General features: G+C 43.7%; 1 protein-coding gene across 6 annotated transcripts in view; it reads left to right on the top strand.

Annotated features, from left to right (window-relative positions):
• Positions 1-17,775, top strand: part of smtnb (smoothelin b) — a 53,605-nt gene that overhangs the window by 19,056 nt on the left and 16,774 nt on the right. For 5 of the 6 annotated variants that reach the window (XM_016681817.1, XM_016681819.1, XM_016681818.1 and 2 more), the window contains exons 5-10: positions 169-248; positions 5,501-5,588; positions 10,374-11,077; positions 12,379-12,430; positions 14,125-14,718; positions 16,872-16,945. In XM_016681817.1, coding sequence (XP_016537303.1) covers positions 169-248; positions 5,501-5,588; positions 10,374-11,077; positions 12,379-12,430; positions 14,125-14,718; positions 16,872-16,945 — 1,592 coding nt within the window. Of the gene's footprint in view, positions 1-168; positions 249-3,151; positions 3,301-5,500; positions 5,589-10,373; positions 11,078-12,378; positions 12,431-14,124; positions 14,719-16,871; positions 16,946-17,775 lie in introns of those variants that run through there. The other variant, XM_016681823.1, reaches the window with a different exon arrangement.

The raw sequence follows: 17,775 nt of genomic DNA, 5'->3' as shown, positions 1-17,775 counted from the left end.
CGCCCTGCCTCAACCCTTGAGCAAACTTTAAGAAAAATGAAAACAAAGCAGCTCCCACCTTGTCAGGTCATGTCAGTACGACTTATCTCAGCAGTGTCGACGTCAGGCTACACGCGTTCTCGCGTGTTTCTTTTGAAGCGTCTGAGCTCTACCGTTGTGTGTTTGCAGAGTCTGCGGAGAAGAGCAAAGTTTCCATCTGCCGCCTAGAGCCGGAGAGCGCTGCGCCCCAGAGCATTGTGGGAGCTGCGGTGAGTACATCGCCGCCAGTGAAGCAATCAGGGTTTAATTGAGAAAGGCATCCCGGCGCGTCTGTTGGGTAAGATACGGAGGATCCGTCGTCGGCCTCCAGCGACTGAAATGATCCGAGCGTGGACCAGTGTGCGGAGGCAGAGTTTGTCTTGCATGACAGCCGTGGCCACTGAGGGTTTTTCTTTTTCTTTTCTGCGGACCCAGTGAAGAATGCAGCGAGGAACAACAAGAAGGGGCCATTGTCGCTTGAGTTACGGCTGCGGCCACAGCAGGCGCGTGCACCAACACTCGGAAAACACACGGCTCAGCCGCCACGGACTCAGGAATGTGTTTTGTTTTCAAAAATCCTCCTAGCGAGATCTGGCTGAGGTTGGAGGGGAGGATGCAATTCGCCTCGACTTTTCTGTTTACTCCAGGCCATCCGTTTTTCTCTGGCAGTCAGCAGCTTACTTGTTTTTAACTGTGCAGCCATTCATAACCTGAAAGTAAAATCTTGCACCTGTTTGAATTGTCCTTTAGAGGATTTCTTCAGATTTGTCTCACTGTAATGACAAAGCTTTGAAACGTGAACGCCTGAGGCTCATGCAAGGGTCTAGATTTTATCTTGACTGCTGATCCTGGGAGCTCCTGATAAATGCTCTGTGGAGGAAAGTTACATTTTATCATATGCACACACTTCAGGCAAAACTGGTTTTCAACGAGGCAAAGTGACAACTTGCACAGAACCCTTCATTCAAAAGGTCATTCTGAGTCCTTTATGGAAAACAACATGAACTGGAGTAAAAGAAAATCTCATAAAAGAATTAAAATGAAAATAAAGAAACACCAGAAATGTAGATGTGAGATGAGTAATTTGCTGAAACCTGATAAAAAAGTAACTGATAAAATAATCTTTGACCTTTTTTTGTAGGAAAGCTGTGGTTAACGGGAATGTTTTCAATCCTGATGGCTTCTGCACATCTCAGGGAGTTTTTTTTTTTTTCCAAAGCAAAAAGATTAGAAATGTAAAACGTAAAACCAGGTTCATATTTGATCTACAACGTATTGCCTGTGTCGTCAATGACCTTTAAATCATCTGTTCGTCATGGAAATAGTTGAGTAATTTTAAGGAATGAACGGATCCATTTTTCTGGTTCTGGTCAGGACTTTTTGCAGAAGTATTTTTGGATGTCCTGCAGCTTCCTGAAGTGTTCCTGTCGTGTTCGTCCCTAATCCACATTAACTGCTTGGGTCGCTGCAGTTTTCAGGACTTGAGGTGAAAATATGTCCTGCATCGATGCAAAGTTCTGTTAGTTCATTTTAAAACGGACACCACAGTGATGCACTAAAATGCTTCACTGCATTGTTTTCTGCAGCCAATGCATGTCTGTGTGTCCCCCTCTCAGATAGCAGGATGTCAGAGCGAACAGGATGCGCTAACGTCTAGGCCTTGTACCTCACTTCCTGTCGGACAGCTGAACGGCGTTGAGTCAGTTGTAGAGATGAATAAGTGGGGATGTGTGTTTTTTTTATTTTTTTTATTTTAACTTTGGTCTGGGAGAAGACGAGGCCTCCAGCTGTGCCCTTAGCGGTTTAGTCTTCACCAGAGTGGGGATGTGGCCAAAAACGATTCCAGCCAGCAGCAGCAGGGCTCCTCCACTCACATCACAGCCGCCAATCTCTTTGAGCTCTTCGCAATTGTCTCGCGGAAGATGGTGGTCCAAGATACGCCCCAGCGGTAAACGGTCGCACGCAATCGGAGGCAATGTGATGGCTGCCTCTCATCCGGGCTCTCGCTTTGCTGCCAGAGGAAAGTTGCTCTTAAATCTCTACTTTATCGCCATTCATTTGCTGTTTAGTTGGTTTTGATGACATGCAGGGATAAATAAGATGAAGTCAAAGCTTCCTTTTTATTTCATTAGCTTTTTTTAAAAAGTTGTTTCTATGGCAAAGAGAACTTGGTTTAAGACTATAAAGTTTATTATGGAAAGCCACAAACATAAAGTTATTGAGGTGAAGTTGATTTCTATGAAAAATGAAGGATTATAGAGAGGAGGAGGTCAAAGCAAAGGCAGAGGGTCAGAAGTTAATGTGTCAGCCAGGCAGCTCTAACCTGTAGGGGAGGGGTGTGTGTGTGTGTGTGTGTGTGTGTGTGTGTGCGTGTTTGTTTGTAATACCTTGTGGGGACGATTTTCCTAACATATACTACGTTGTGGGGACCAATCGCTCCTCGTGGTGACCGGAGCCTGGTCCCCACGAGGGGAAACCCTGTTTTTGGGTCAGGGGTCAGAGTTAGGGCTAAGGTATGAATTGAGTTTTGGTTAGGGTTAGGTATGTGATGGATAGGGTTAGAAAAAGGGTAAAGGTCAGGTTTAGGCTGTAGAAATTAATGGAATTCTATGGAAAGTCCCCACAAAGATAGCAACACAGACGTGTGTGTGTGTGTGTGTGATGGTGTTTTAGCAGTTCTCACCTTTTTTCTCAAACGCCACGTTGTGAGGACTCACTGCTCTTTAAGCCCCATAAGACGAAGTGTTGCTCCAGGGTTCGGGATGTACTGGTAATGTTTAGGTTTAGGGTCAAGATTAAGGTTAAGCTAAAGAAATGAATGAATAAAAGTTAATACAAAGTCCTTGTGAAGACAGAAAGTCGTAATGTGTGTGTGTCTGGGAGGGGGGTGAGGGGGGGATCACTTCCCTAAGGAGACAGCTTGGGAGGGAGGGGAAGTCAAGGGAGTGGCTTGTTGGTATTGTGTGTGTTTGTGGTGGTTGTGTGTGTGTGATGTGGCGGAGGGAGCAGAGCGGCAGAGTAGTGGACATCCTGACTCCAAACAGGTTTCCACTGAGAGGCACTGGAAGAGACTGGAACTGGGGCAGTAGGTCTGAGGAAAAGGAGGTAAACGTGACTCAGATTTTCTTCCAGCTGGACCGACTCTCCAGATCAAACGCTCGCCTGACTTTCTGAACCTTTCTGGTTTCTCCTCTGAAGCCTAATCAGGAAGGGTTTCCTTAATCAGTCTGAGGCTATCTGATTGGAAAGTGGGACGTGCCTGGCTCTGTGTTTACATTTCAGGTCGGTACATTCAGGTCCGTCTAGCAACAGATTGGATACTCGTCACTACATCAGTTATTTACGGCTTGGAATTCATTATAGAATCAACTAATGTTGAGTCGACGTTGCAGGGGGAAAATCTTTTTCTTTTTTAAAAAAAAATATATTTACTGCATTTCATCTGAAAGTGGATGCGTTCTGCCTGCTGTTTAGGTGAGTCCAGGTAGGCAGCTGTTTGGTTCCAGACGGTCTTGCTTGTTCTTGTCTGTCCTGTAAGCATTTTGCAAGAAGAGACCTGAAGAAACAGGAGCTTAATTCTTTGAAACCAAATCCGGCGCTTGCAATAGCGAGGGATTTAGTTGCGTTTGGAGATGAGAAGAGAAAAGAAATTTGATAAAAGGGGTGGAAAAAAAAAATCCCAAAGGTAGATCATGCCGGTATGCAGTGAATCGTAGTGAGACTCTGAGCCGAGGACTTGTGGTGGTTTCCTCAGATGATTGCTACTGTAGCGAAGTCACTGGAGTCCAGCCAAGTGAGCTGTTCGTCCGGCTGCAGTAATGGAAAGTGAGCCGCCAGGTTCCTATATTTCCCCGTCATATGAAGGCACAGAGGACCCCTCGACTCACTCCGGTCTAACGGAAAAATGCAGCTGATCTCAGCTTCCTGCACCGGCTGCTGAAGGAAGTGTGTTCCTCACTCTGTCGTTTTTACGATTTATTTTTTTCTTTTTCTTTTTTCTTTTGCTGACCTCAGAGGACTCTCATGTCCCACGCCTTCCTGCGGTGACCAGGAGGGCCGGCTGTTTTTTTTTTTTTTGTTTATGAGTTTGACACAAACAGACCCTGGGCCAGCTGAGACGGGGCCAGGTTCGGTTTGTTGCATTGTGGGTCTGCGTCGGTGCAGCTCAGTCGGGTCCTGGCCGTCGGTGCCGGAGGGAAGCCGCTAATGACAGCATGGTGGCTGGCAACAGGTCTGCACTTTGTTTTTATTTCCACTCTATCTTTTTTTTCACCCTGCCTCACCGTCTGTGAGAAACCCGTTCCCTGTGGTTTTACTGGGAGCTTTGAAAAGACGGCTGTCTGACCACTGGTGGGAGCAGGGCAGAGTTGGAGTGGGGGGAGACTCGCACTCTTTAATCGAGTTGGTGGCTCAGGGACAGTCATCCCCCCGCCCCCTTCTCCCTCCGTGAGTCTTTGATTGAATGCTTTATTGTGGAGAACAGTGGCCTTTGTTAGTCATCTTGAATTACTTTACTTTTGTGCTTTCTCTCTGTTGTTTCTCCTCTAAACTCATCAAACACTTTAAGGGCTCATTAAGGGAGCGTTCAGCTAGATTACTGCTTCCCACTGTGGTGTCTCTGACCTTACTAAAGTCTTAGGAGGTCAAGGACATGATTTGGCTCACCAGAATGAAGTCTAGGTTTCTACAGAGAAACTGCTTTAGATCATCTTTTATGCTCTCTTTGGTTGTCAATTTTCTGAAGACTGAACTCTGATTTCAGCTTGAAAACTTAAGCGAAACGTTGCAGAAGTAACTTGCCTTACAAACGTATTTGCAAATTAGAAGGTTTTTCTTTTTTTTTTTGTTGCCTTGAACAAATGGTAATCTGAAATGCTTGGCATAACTGTGCACTGCACCCCTTTTACTTTGACGCTCCTAAATAAGAGTTTATGCCATCCTCATGACAAAAAATGTTAAAATTAAAGTAGATTTTGAGGTCAGGATGCTCCCAAGCCTTTTGAAACTTTTTGCTCATTAATTTTGTAAATTGTCTTGGTGTCTGCACGCCAATGTGTGTAGTTATGATTTAAGAGTGCAAATGCATGTGGAAGTGTGTATGCACGTGTTTCTTGTGTTTGTGCAGCTGATTCTCCTGAAGAGGAGCTTGAGGTCAGACAGTCCTGTCGGTAGCTTTCCTCTCCCACACCTTATCCATCTCTCTTCCATGTGCTGAATCGCTGCTGCCGCTCAGAAAGCTGCAGCATTGTGTTGCAGTCGCGCTGGATGCAGTGCTGCCCTCTAATTCTAAAGCTTTTGACCATCAATTGCAGCAAAAAGACAACAACAAAAAAAAAAAACATATTGGAAAATCTTTAAACTGATGTGGGTTTGCATTGTGAAAGTGGTGCATGCATCGAGTCTCTGAAGAGAGAAGAAGAGCGAAGAAGAAGAAGAATGCTTTCACAGCTGTAGTGAAGATTTCCTTTTGTTTTGTCCACAGCAGTCAGAGAGTCGCCCTGATCTCCGTGCCCCGATCCAGGAGCTGCACACCCAGCAGGCGCAACACGACAGAGAGCTGCAGAGGAAAGGTAGGGCCGCAAATTTTAAATTAATCTTCTCAAAAATACTAAAACCCATAAAAAAAAAAAAGTCTCATGTTTATTTGAAAAAAATAAAACGTATGAAATTAAGATTTTATTTTCAGTGGATTATATTGTCTATGGGTTTTTGTTGTCTGAATCATATTTTTGAAATGAATTGTTTTATTTAACCCTTTATGACTTGAGTTTCAAATCTCCGCCTGGATATCTTTGCTTATTTTAATCGTACGCAGTTCTTTAAATGTCCCGTGATTTAATATATTTGCCCGTTTATCCATAACAACTGGAATTTTCAATATGTAGCGAGTTATTTTCGCAATTCACCATCTATTAAGAGTGCCCCTCGGATTAATTTCACTCTCTGCTACTGCGGAGGTGAAGGCTGGAAAGCCAATCAACGTCTCTCCTGTCAGAAACCGTTGGGATTTTTCCCAGATGGCGCAAAGCGTGGCAGAATTACGGAACTGCAAATTTGGCTGGATTGTTGACGACATGTTGGATCTGAAAGGGTTAAAGACCCGCCAGTCGAAGATTTTACCGCCAATTTTCACATCCCTTGTTTTTGAGGGCTCTGATCTACTGACTTTGAGCTGCAGGTGGCATTGAAATAGCACTGCACCATATACGCAGAATATTTGATTGTCATCTTGCTGAGAATTGGATAACACCAAACATTTTAAATGTCCTTTGATTTTATTCTTTATTTTAAAGTTATTTGCTAGATCAATCCTTTCACTATCGCAGGCGTTTCGTCAGCAGCTTCTGCTCAGCTTCAAGCGTCCTTCAGTGTTTGAAGAAAGCAGCTTTTTCTCTGCGTGTTGATTATCGCCCTCACCTCCACGCTTCCATCATGTTTACATATCACACTCTGGGCATCGGTGAAATGCAAGAAGCGAAGTGTATAAACTGCAAACATCAGCCTGAAGGTCAACGGTGGGTAAAAATCCGTTGAAACACTAAATCCACACTGAAGCGTTTTCCTCTCTGCTGAAGGAGCCGTTCTCCTGCCGGTCAGGAGGTTGTATTAGTTTAGGCACATTAAGCTTATTCATCCGACTTTATTAAGTGTTTGGAGTTGGTCACAGTCTGATTTTTGAAGCGTGGGCAGGAATGAATGCATTTCGTTCACCAGAATCATTGAATCTACATGGATATTGATGAAAAGCAACAATGATCTGTTGTTTACAAGCAGCAAAACGGTTTAAAATGTTCATACATTTCTCTTTATTGGCCAGAGGAGCTGCATTTCATCCTCTAAGTGTATTTCTGTTGTTTACCTAAGCTTCTGCTCGGGGCGAAGGTCGTAACAAACGTCTTTCTGTGTGGTCCGGCCAGGGCGGGGCTCTGTGTCCTTCACAGTGACCAGGGCTTGGTGGTGTGGGGTTTTCGGGAGGAACACGGAGAAAACCCAACAGCCACACCTCTGCTAAATAAATCCATTACCACAACAAAACGTGGGCTTTCCCGACGTGGCAGAAAAACTCCCCAGTGTTCTCGATTTATCCGTACCGTACAATTTAAGTCGGGGTGAAACCAGGATCAGCCGAAGATGACCACCGTAGAAAAGCAAAGGGAGAAGGTATACTTTAAAGGGACATGTCAACAAAATCAGTGGGCTGTGGTCAGGGTGGGACTGAAGCTGTTGAACTGTTTGAGTGAAAGTGGGAAAAAGTCGTTCTTTTTCTATTTGGAATACACAGCTTCCTTCCTGACCTAAAAAAAAAAAGAAGCGTTTATTTACACTCTTGCCTTAAAGCAGCAAACGTCCAGCTGCACTGGACTGCAGCAAAAACTGCTCCGTGTAAGTCTATGATTTAGGAAATGAAATGTTTTCAGAGGCTCTCTGTGGACCTGACCTTGCATTTTAAGGCCCCAAATGAAACTGAAACACACTTATTACAGTTTCACACAGAAACGCAGCGAGGGAACACAGGTTGGGCCACAATGCACACACAGTTTTAGAAGCTTTTGTTCAGCTTTAAATAAATCACTGCAACAGCCGTGGACTGGTTAGCAGCACCCAGTGATGCCAAATCCATTAACAAGCTATGGTCTCATATTTTGATTTAAGGTTCTTTTATTGAAATGCCACAAAAAATGCAGGAGTTTTGTCCAGGTGTCCAAATAAATCATGGTGCTTTTTTCTTTGCACTAAGAAGTTGAGTTACTTGTGTGACTTGTGTAGCTCAGCCGTTCTGAAAGGTTGAAGTGGAGGGAAAACCAGGGAAAACTGGTGACCGTTTAAACTAAATAAACGATTTGTCGTAGACGGCTACAATCCTCGAACTTTCCCCCAGGCACGCTCAGGGAAAGTTGCTTCAGCTGATCTTGTTTTTATAGATAATTTTCTAAAATTAGTAATTTTTATTCTTTGTTTTGTTGGGATTTGTTGATAGTTTGAGGCTCACAGACCAGATGCACACAGCAGCCAACACGGACCGTCTTCACTCTGAACATGAACACAGGTGTTCAGAAATGGACTCGGGTCTCACAAAACAACAAAACAGTTTATAATTAGTTGGATGCACAATTTGCAGCTGACAAAATCGCAGTTTAGCCAGGACCTGTGATGTAAAAATATCACGATTAGCTGTCCAATCCAGTAACTGTTACTGAGCTGGGACTTCCTTTGTAAGAAATTGTCTTTTTGTATAACATCTGACCTCTTAGGTTTTAAAATAATTGCTTAAAAACGTGATTATGTCCCCTCGATAAATGTGAACATTTCTTTGCCTCGACATTTGTGGATGGCAGTGAAGACTTGACAGGAATCTTGTTTCGTAAATAAAATGGTTTATCAAGTTGCGCTTGGACGTTGCTAGCGGTTGTCCTGAGCGAAGAACAAAAACACAAAGCACTCGTGTTGACCTCTCCATAACATGGATTCTCGGGTCAGATGTTCACTCTAAAGGCACCAGAAATAACTCCTGGTTGTTCTTTGTTTCTGCTGTTATTTTTGTTTGCCGGCAACAAAAAAACAACTGCAGCCTTTGTTGCTATTTTCATGCAAAAAAAAAAAAAGGCCTTTCATTATGCAGCCATGGGGTTTTTCCCAGAAAATGTAGAAGAACTGAAATGACAGAGTTTAACTCATGAACAATAACGTGAGAGTGTGTTGAAGAGGCAACGTGCTCCGGCTCTCACTTTAGTCATAATTGGGTTTTAGACGAGAACATCATTAGATTTAGGCTCATGGCAGCAAATGTTGTGCTAATTGTGCACCATAATCACTTCTCCTATTCAGATCCTGTTACATAATAATCTGATTTTAATTACGCAACAGCAGTTTGATAGTTTTGTCTGTTAGAAGATGAGAAATGTATCCTATAAGGCAACTTTGGTTTTAGGGGTTGCAGTGGAATTAATAAATACCAATCAGATTATTTCAGTGAGTTGGAAAATGATTCATTTTTTGTAACTTGGCTTTATAAAAAAATTCTAATAAAAATTAGACTCCAATTGCTGTATTGTTTTTAAAATCAGTCATCACAGTCAAATTAATCTGTGGTATTTATTTTATCATTCTTATAATGTATGCAGAAATGTAGTAGGAGTACCTGGGATATTTGATCATTTTGATGAGTAATGCTTCATGTGACTGGAAATATTTCAGGGCCTCCTGTCAGAGTCCCTCTTTGATTTGGCTTTTCTGAATAAAAGGCAATAAAGGGCAGAGAACCCCAGTTTGTTGCAAAGCTCGGCCAAACGGAGGTCATTCAGAAGTGTTTTTATTACACATGAGAAGAAGGAAACGGCATGGTTTCTCCATCCGTGGCAGATGAACGCCCTCAAGCATCCCAGGATGCAGCATACCACAGAGGTTTGGAGGTAGAAACCATTACAAGGGGAGGATGTGGGCACCTCTGTTGTTTGGAGTGTGGTTTCCTGATCAGAGAAGGAGACGGAGAAGGGAAATGCTTATCTCTACTCTCATTTTTGCTTCCGCTTTTTCTCCAGTTTCTTGTTTCTCTCAGACTTTGGTCGCAAGATGTTTTTGTTTTTCTCCCCAGACGTCAGTCAGGAACTGAGGGACAGGAAAACTCTACATCCCCTTAAGACTCCATGCGTTTCCTCCATTTACTGAACTGATGTCTCTCAGGGAACAGGAGCTTTAGTTCAACAGTGACTCACCTACAGCAACGTCAACATCACAGCTCTACTGATGTGGACGTCATGCTGGACCATAATTAGCATGTTCATTTCCTTTTGCATATATTACCGTTGGATAATCCGTCGTCTGGTTTGAATTGTTTCTGGACAAAATTTGCAGAAAAAGGTTCTTCTTCTTCTTCCTCATAAAACCAGTGCAATGTTTTGAACACTGTGAAATCATTAGCTGGTGTTTCAGCTTCTCTTTGTGCTCGACTGTCTGTGGAGACCATTCCTAAGGATTTTGATGACGATGTTTTGTGTTGTAAAACATCATCATCACATGTTGTGTATAAATAAATGGGGCTTGATACCTGAGCACAGACCAGGTCACTCAGTAACACTGAGCTGCAGCAGCCAAAACAGTCTCTGTCATTATAAAGGGTGAATTGTTAGGGAAAAACGCACTCATAAAATCAAAATGTGTATCGTCTTAAAACTTCAGACGATATTGATATTGCATATTTGATGCAATATCAACATATTGCATCAAATATGTTGATATATGATGCAATAAAAACCTTAAAAAAAACATGCGTCAACTTAATATTTTCCATTCTTTGACCTGTAAGGGAAAATTTGCAGATTTGTCTAATTTTAATCTTTTTGTCTGATTTATTTCAGGCAAAGACTCCGACTCAGGCATGGTTCTGGTTCTTGATCATTTGGTAAAAGATGACACTTCTGGGCCCATGTTGATCCAGCCTCAGAGAGAAGCTATGACCCCAGAGTCCGACTCGTTACTGTCCGACCGGACCAGGTCCAACTCCACGGCTTCGGACCGCAGCGGGACTTCTGTGCACTCCATGTCCAATCAGGATTCTGTGGCCTCGGAGAAGAGTCTGGGCTCGAACCAGCGACCCCGGCTGGACTCTGGAGCCTCGGACAGGAGCCAGAGTTCTTCGCAGCGCGGTCGCCTCGACTCCGCCGCCTCTGAGCGCAGCACCAGCTCCCTGTCGTCTGCCAGACAGAGGCTGGGATCGGATGTCTCGGATTCATGCGTCAGGCCCCGTCTGGGGTCCGGGAACAAAGACGGCATGGGCGCGTCAACTAGAAAACGGATGGACGCTGTGACCTCCGACCTCAGCATGAGTTTGCCTTCTGAGGTCAAAGCTCCAACGGAGGACGTAGAGAGACCAGTAAGTGGTTCTGTTTGCAGCACCGACTCGGAATCTGAAACAAGTCCAGCCAGCATCCAGACTGAGAGCAACCAGGACCGCAGCCATGACCAGGACCAGCCGGATGGGGCCGTTTTATCTCGAAGAGATCCTGCAAACGGGCTCCTTAACGGGCACGCTCAGGGAAAGTTGAGCTTCAAGATTCAGAAGGTTAGTGTATAACCTTATTAATGTTGTCCTTAAATATCTGAAAATTATCCAGGCATATTAAAGGTAAAACATCCAACGCAGGCCCTCAGAAAACCACTAGGTGTCAGAGTACTGCAGCAAAGCAAACAAGCCGACTTAAAACTAAAGGAGAGACCAAGTTGTGGCCTAAGCAGAAGGACCGGAACCTTAAAATCCTGCACTAGAGGAGTCATTGTTCTTTATTTGCTTAATCAAATCATTAGTTGAGGGAATCCTTTGTGCAAGATGACAAAGAAATGAAATAAAATCACCCAGAACTGAAAATAAATGCATCGCCGACAGGAAGTCAGGCACTTCATGCTCTCATATGAACTTTCTCGATGCCCTAGTACATCTTCACAGATCTTAGGCATAAACATTTACTATTGCATACCATTATCTTCCCAGTAGCATGCATGCTCCACGGGTGCATCTAAAAAAAAATCACAATATCATCTAAAAGTTCATTTATTCTTGTAATAAACAAGCAATAATAAGGTAAACGACTAGCATTTATTAGAGTCGTGCAGCGGCGCTAAGCTGCACATTAACCTCCAGGATCGCTGACCTTCCAGGCTCTCCATTTAACCGTACCTGATGAACTCCACGGCCCCATTCTTCAGCGTCCTGTCGGCATCCAAAAACCCAACAAGCCGAGCCCCTGGTGGACGCTGTTTGGTTTTTGTTACTGGGTTACGCAAACAAACGGTGCACCTGACTGTCTCTGCTTCAGCTCAGCGACATGTCCGCCTCACCTGCTGTCAGGGAGGGATACTTTCCCCCCTCGTTCTTCGTCCTGGAGCTCTTGGGAAAACAAAAACACTCAGAGTTTCTGTTTCTGTGCCGACTGGTTGCTGTTGAGGAACGTTTCCCACCGTGTTGGAGGCATCGTGTCATTTCTCTAAACACGCTCACCCGAAGCCGGCCCCGGATTTCTTTTATTGTTCGCTCTAAAATGGGCCGATGTGGAGCCAGTCTCCTGAGAGCAATGTAAACACCGCAGGCTCCAGCTGTGGCTGCCGTGCCAGGAAAAGAACAGAGGCCCATATCGACACCAAGAATGAATGTTACACAATGAAAACAAAGCAGCTGGTGCTGAATTTAGCATCATCTCTGTGTGTGTGTGTCTATGCCCCAATATGCAGACTCCAGTTCCTCGCGAATCTGCGCTGCAGCTCGATGTTGGCGCTCTGTGGTTACCAGCAGAGCATGTTGACCTTTAATCTCTGGTGCTTCCTCTCTCTGATTGTCATGTATCTTTGTTTGTCTTTCTTCCTTTTTAGATAACGGCTAATGGAAATCTGACATTCGGTCATGGAAAGACCAGTGAAACTGGTAAGACTCCAGTTCAGCTCAACACTCGACGTGCAGCAGGATCACATTTTCTCTGGAAACGCATCATGTTGGGAATTTAAATCGGTTTCTTTTATGCCATCAGGTGTGGTCGTTGCTGTCAGGGTTCATAAATCTGAAAGTGAAGGGCTTTGAGATCCTCTTCAGAAATCAAAAATAAATGACTGTAATGATGGCAGAGAAATATTTCTGCTCTAAATGCTAAGAGGGATAAAGTGTAACACTCATATGTGTGCTGCAAATCTTACAAGAGAAAATTCAGTACTGTAGGTTATTGCAGTTGACTGGTTAATGCTTAAAAACTCTCGCATGGTTTCTATGTTGGTAAAGTGCCGTTTCAGTTTGTGCTGGTTTAAAATAAATATCAGCCTGAAAGCTTAAAAGGATAAAACAGATTAACTTTGCTGCCTTCCTGTTGTTAGAGTAAAGTTTGTTCTCCCTCAGCCTCGGTGAACTGTAGACAAGTCTTGAAATTTCTTTTTAGAATATTTTTTGTTGGGACACCATGGTTCGATAGTAGAGCAGCGGGCAGCGTTTGGTGAGGCTACGGTCCACAACGCTGCTGTCAGCTCTTCTTCTCTCTCTACCCCACTTCCTGTCCAGTTACCGACGAATAAAGGCCATTAAGGCCAAAAACCTTAAAAATATAGTTTTATAGAAAACTCTTCTTCTCTCCATCTGAAACTCCTCATTGATCCTTAAAGTGTCCAGAATAAGGTGATCTTCACTTAGTAACAGCATCCACACTGAAAAGTGTTGTTCTCAGCACAACCTTGAGTATTGAGTGCATATATACATGTATATATAAAAATCTTACTTTTCTGACTAACTGGACCATCAGTCTTCTCCACTTCAGATGAAAATTATCTTAATCCAGAAGATTTCTTGTGGATTTTTCTGGTTTTAAAACAGTTTTCCAGTTAAGAGCCGGAGATAAAGGAAGCCTGGCATTTTCAGCCGTCAGTATTTTTATTTTGGAGTTTCTGACTCAAAGGCACATAAAAACTCGTCATGCAGCTCTGCTGGTTTCATGAGCAGTCGGACCGTAGGTGATTGGGTTTTATGTGCAGTTTGGGTTCTTCCTGTTTTAAGCACAGGCATAACAAACGCAATTCAGAAAATTAAAGCAGATCACGATAAGCGTGACCTGAAAGTCTGCAGTTATTTTAGTAAATTTTACACTTGTAAAAGTCTGAACTTCACAGCGGCTGTTCCCTTTTTGCCTGCTTAAGACAATATATTTCTTTGCAGCTACGACAAAAACAAAGTAAAAGGAGTTGGAAAAAACAACCCAAAAAAGAAGCAAAGGAATGATGGGATCTGTTGGGGCTTTTAGGTTTTATGATGACGTGATCAAAATAAGTTAACTTTCCAGACTTTGAACCTGGATGTAGTGAAAGTGTCTTTGAAGATGTAGAATATGAACAATGCACATTAATTAATATTGCCTCAGAAAATGCTCCAGAAATGGCCAAAAGGCTCATTTTCATTTGTTGTCCCTGGACAACAAGTTATTTGTTTTACTAAAAACAAACAAAGAAAATAATACAAAACAAAATTAAAATGACTTAACTACATACACAAAATAAACTACAAAAGAAATCATTAGGACTAATTTAGTCCTTCCTTCTCTGCATTTCGTCGTTACTCTCTAAGATCCGTTTCTTTTTTTGCAGCACCTGAAAAGAAAGATGTTACATTGGAGCAGCTCAGCCGCACCAACTCTGTCCGAGACAGAATGCGCAAGTTCACAGAAGCCAGCCAAAATCCCCCCGCGCTGAAGAAGACCCCTCTGAGAAACGGGACCGTCTCTGGCCTGACGAATCTCTCCAGAGCTGCAGAGCTGTTCGCACAAGCATCGGCATCCCCCGGCACGTCTGGAGACGCGCCAGCCAGGCCACGTGTAGGCTTAGCGTCCAACACCGCTGCGTCCCGGAGCCCAGCTGCACCTCAGCCCCTCAAAGGAGTGGCCGGCAGACCTCCGTTTTCAGCCGGCCAATCGCAGGGCTCCCTGGGCGGGACGAGGCTTGAAAAAGATATGCCTACATCGGCTGAGCCAGAGGAAGAGCGGACCCCAGGGAGAGCAGCTGAGACGCAGGTCCCCGAGGGAGAGGAAGACCCCGACATGAAGACTTTCCTCACGATTGAGATCAAGGATGGCCGCACCACCACGTCCTCGTCATCATCATCGTCCTCGTCAACGCAGAGAGGCAACATGATGCCCATCACCAGCATGACGCCGCGCATCACCACTCTGGGTCAGAGGCCAGGTAACAGCTTTGTGGAAACACACTTTCAATTTCTAGTAGAGTAGATGGACTCAAAGTGGGATTTTTGTGAGACCAGACGAGCAAAACGTGCGAGGTGGTCCGGATAGATGCAAGGGCTGAACAATGAGCAGAGACTGAGGGGCATTTGTTACAGAGTGGGCACGTTTCTCAGCCCTGATGGGGGGGCGGTGAGGTCACTGGTCCAACAGCAGAGAGCAGATTTCAAACAAATGCAGAAACAACAAGCCGTCTGAGCCGAAACTCAATGCTTTTATTGTTACAGGGAGAATGAACAATCTTGTCTTCCCACACAGAGCGCTACTTTGTGTTGTTCTGTACATATTTATCTAAAACTAGACAGGCTGTCTGTAATTCATCTGGATTTGAATTTCAATGAGAAAAATGTTCCTTTTACATCTTCCTTCTTGGTGAATTTGCCTAGCAAGAGGTGAAAGTTGCACAGTATATCAAAGTTGTCATCACTCTGAGTCTGTTTTTATATTTCAATCAAAAACTGCATGGATGCTTCATTTGACTGGATAGGACATTTCACGTTTCATGCATATTGATTGCTTGTTTGGCCTCAATGCTCACGTCTAAGTAATTTTTTTTAGGGGAAGAGTCTAACGGTGTGTAACGTAATACTAAAAGGCAAAAAGTAATAGAAATTGTCATTGCAATTTTAAGCACCAATTTGTGCCTACTTTTTCTGCTCCACTTTTTCACCTAAAAACTCCTGATTTCCCAGCTGATTTATTCTAATATTTCAAATATGAAGCTTTTAAAGTCATTGTAATCAGGGACGTTTAAGAGGATGCTGGATATTTTCCCGCCTTATTTTCTCTTGTTGCAGGTTTGGTTGTTTTGCGAAGAAGCTGTCTGCCACAGGACATTTTCTAGAAACGGTGCTTTAGTTCACACCAGGGAGGGGACTGTTTCATATGCTGCCAAATTAAAATGATTTTCCTTTCACTTCGCAGGGTTTACTCTATGAAAATGTGATAAAATGATTCCAATAAATCCAGCAGAGGTTTGCCTAGTTAATTTTAACACACACCTGATGCTGATAGTAGTGTATATTTGACTAGTTGGACTTATGGAGACTCAGATCCATAAGCTAATAGGGTGGTGGAGATATGAGGATGACGATTAAAGAAAACTTAAGGCTGCTGCGTATCTGTCATCACAATATTCAAATATAAAATCACAAATGTGAGTTTTTGTGATTTCGTTCAGCTCTTTTAAAAAATTTTTTTTTTTTTTTTATAAAACTGGTAACATGGCAAGAGAAGAAAAACAAATACGCAATTTTATAACATTAGTGCTGAAATGGAAGTGACTACGTTTAGGAATGTATCTTGAATTACAGTGTATTAAGCCCAACTTGTGTTTGTGAAATTGATCTACTTTGGTTAACAGATGTAAAAAAAAAAAAAAGACGACAAACTGATTTAGCTTTAAATATGTTTTATTAAAGCTCATCAATCTCTTACTTAAAAAAGTGACTGTTTATCTGTGAGCTCATTTAAAGCATCTGAAGTTTCTCAGTTTGTCGACAAACGTAACCCTCAACCTAAGCAGAACCTGTGCGACCCGAAAGCTCTTCGTCTCCTCCTTCTCCTCGTCTCCCTCCCCTCCCAGATGATGCACTCTGGGCCCTGCGGGGGCTTCCTCATGAGCCGTTTTTCAGCCCAATTTGCTTTAATAATTTTAAAGCTCCTTTTTTGGAATCCGCCTGTCCCGGTTTGAGTGAAGGCAGTTTCCAACTGCATTTCAGGTTTCCCTCAAAGGCACTGTAAAAGCTTGTAAATGTGCCGTGCGTCATGCCGAGGTGCATCACTCCTGTGGTTTGTGATCCAGCTCTTCCGTGTGTGTGTGCATGCGTGTTTGGATGAGGGAAGCAATGAATCCCAAGGAAACTCAAACGTGTGCTCCGGGAGCCTAATGAGGAAAACTGTTCAGGCTAAAAAATCTGTATTTTCTCCCCTTTTTTTTTTTTTTTTTTTTTAAATTGGATGAATGTTTACTCAGACAGCTTCAGCAGCTGACTGAGTCACACCAGCAGAGTGGAAAATCCTGCACAGATCTCCAGGCTTTAAACAACTCCAAAGTTATGTATACATTTAAGTTCCTGTTTTGTGCGTGTCTTTCAGAGCTGACCCTTGGCCTAAGAGCAGCACCATTCAAGATCTCCTCGTCTACCTTCTCCAGCGGTTCCTCCATCAAGGTAGGATATTTTTAGGCAAGTGTTTCATAAAAGCTTTGCCAAAAATGCTCAGAACCAAAATTTCCCAGATGATGTTCTAAATTTGAACCCTGTGTGCGTCCTCTGGCGTTTCAGCCACAACTCGCGCTTAGAAATCACCTCTAAAGGTCCGGGGACGGTCCTCCGGCAGAGGCAGGAGAACAGAACAGAGTGAGGAGAAAGGAGGTAGAGCAGACAAGAACAGTGTTTATCAAACACAGAGAAGGGCCACCAGTCATATCTGTCCTTGTATGGTATGTGAACAAGACGGAGGGGAGAAGGGAGGTGCTCTTGCATTTCCCTCTGCAGGGTTTTGTCTGGCAGCCATTTCCCTAAATCTCACCTGTCTGGATCCGTCCGTGGAGTTTACGCCGCCGCAGCCTTAAAGCACAAGTCGACCCGAGTTCATCACTTGCTTTGTTTCTCAGAGACGCATCTCTTGCACACGTTCCTATTAGCTGGAAGACGTCTGCTGTGAGATTTGGCAGAAAGCGCAAACAAATCCCCACCTGTCTCACTGTGACCTGGGAGGTTAAGGCCGATGCTTAACATTCCCATTTGGATCATTCTTTAAAACTTCTCGCTCCCTGAAAGGAAGCTTCTTTGTGAGTTGAGAGTGAGGGATTGAGCGGAGTTATGTCCTGTTTAAGTTTTATTTAACGACTGCATTTGGAGCGCGGCCGTAATCTGGTTATGGGATCAAAAAGCTGGTTAATTAGGGCTCCGCCCTGCAGGCCTGTGAAGGAAAGCCTCTGCATGGCTGCAGCAAGGGTCGAAGGTGTCGGGTTTTTTCTGAGTTAGGCTCTTGATGA

This window comes from Poecilia formosa, unplaced genomic scaffold (genome assembly GCF_000485575.1).
Source record: "Poecilia formosa unplaced genomic scaffold, Poecilia_formosa-5.1.2 Scaffold295, whole genome shotgun sequence".
In the NCBI taxonomy this organism is placed as follows: Eukaryota; Metazoa; Chordata; class Actinopteri; order Cyprinodontiformes; family Poeciliidae; genus Poecilia; species Poecilia formosa.
Note: the sequence above shows the minus strand (reverse complement) of the source record. Positions and strands in the feature narration are given on the sequence as shown.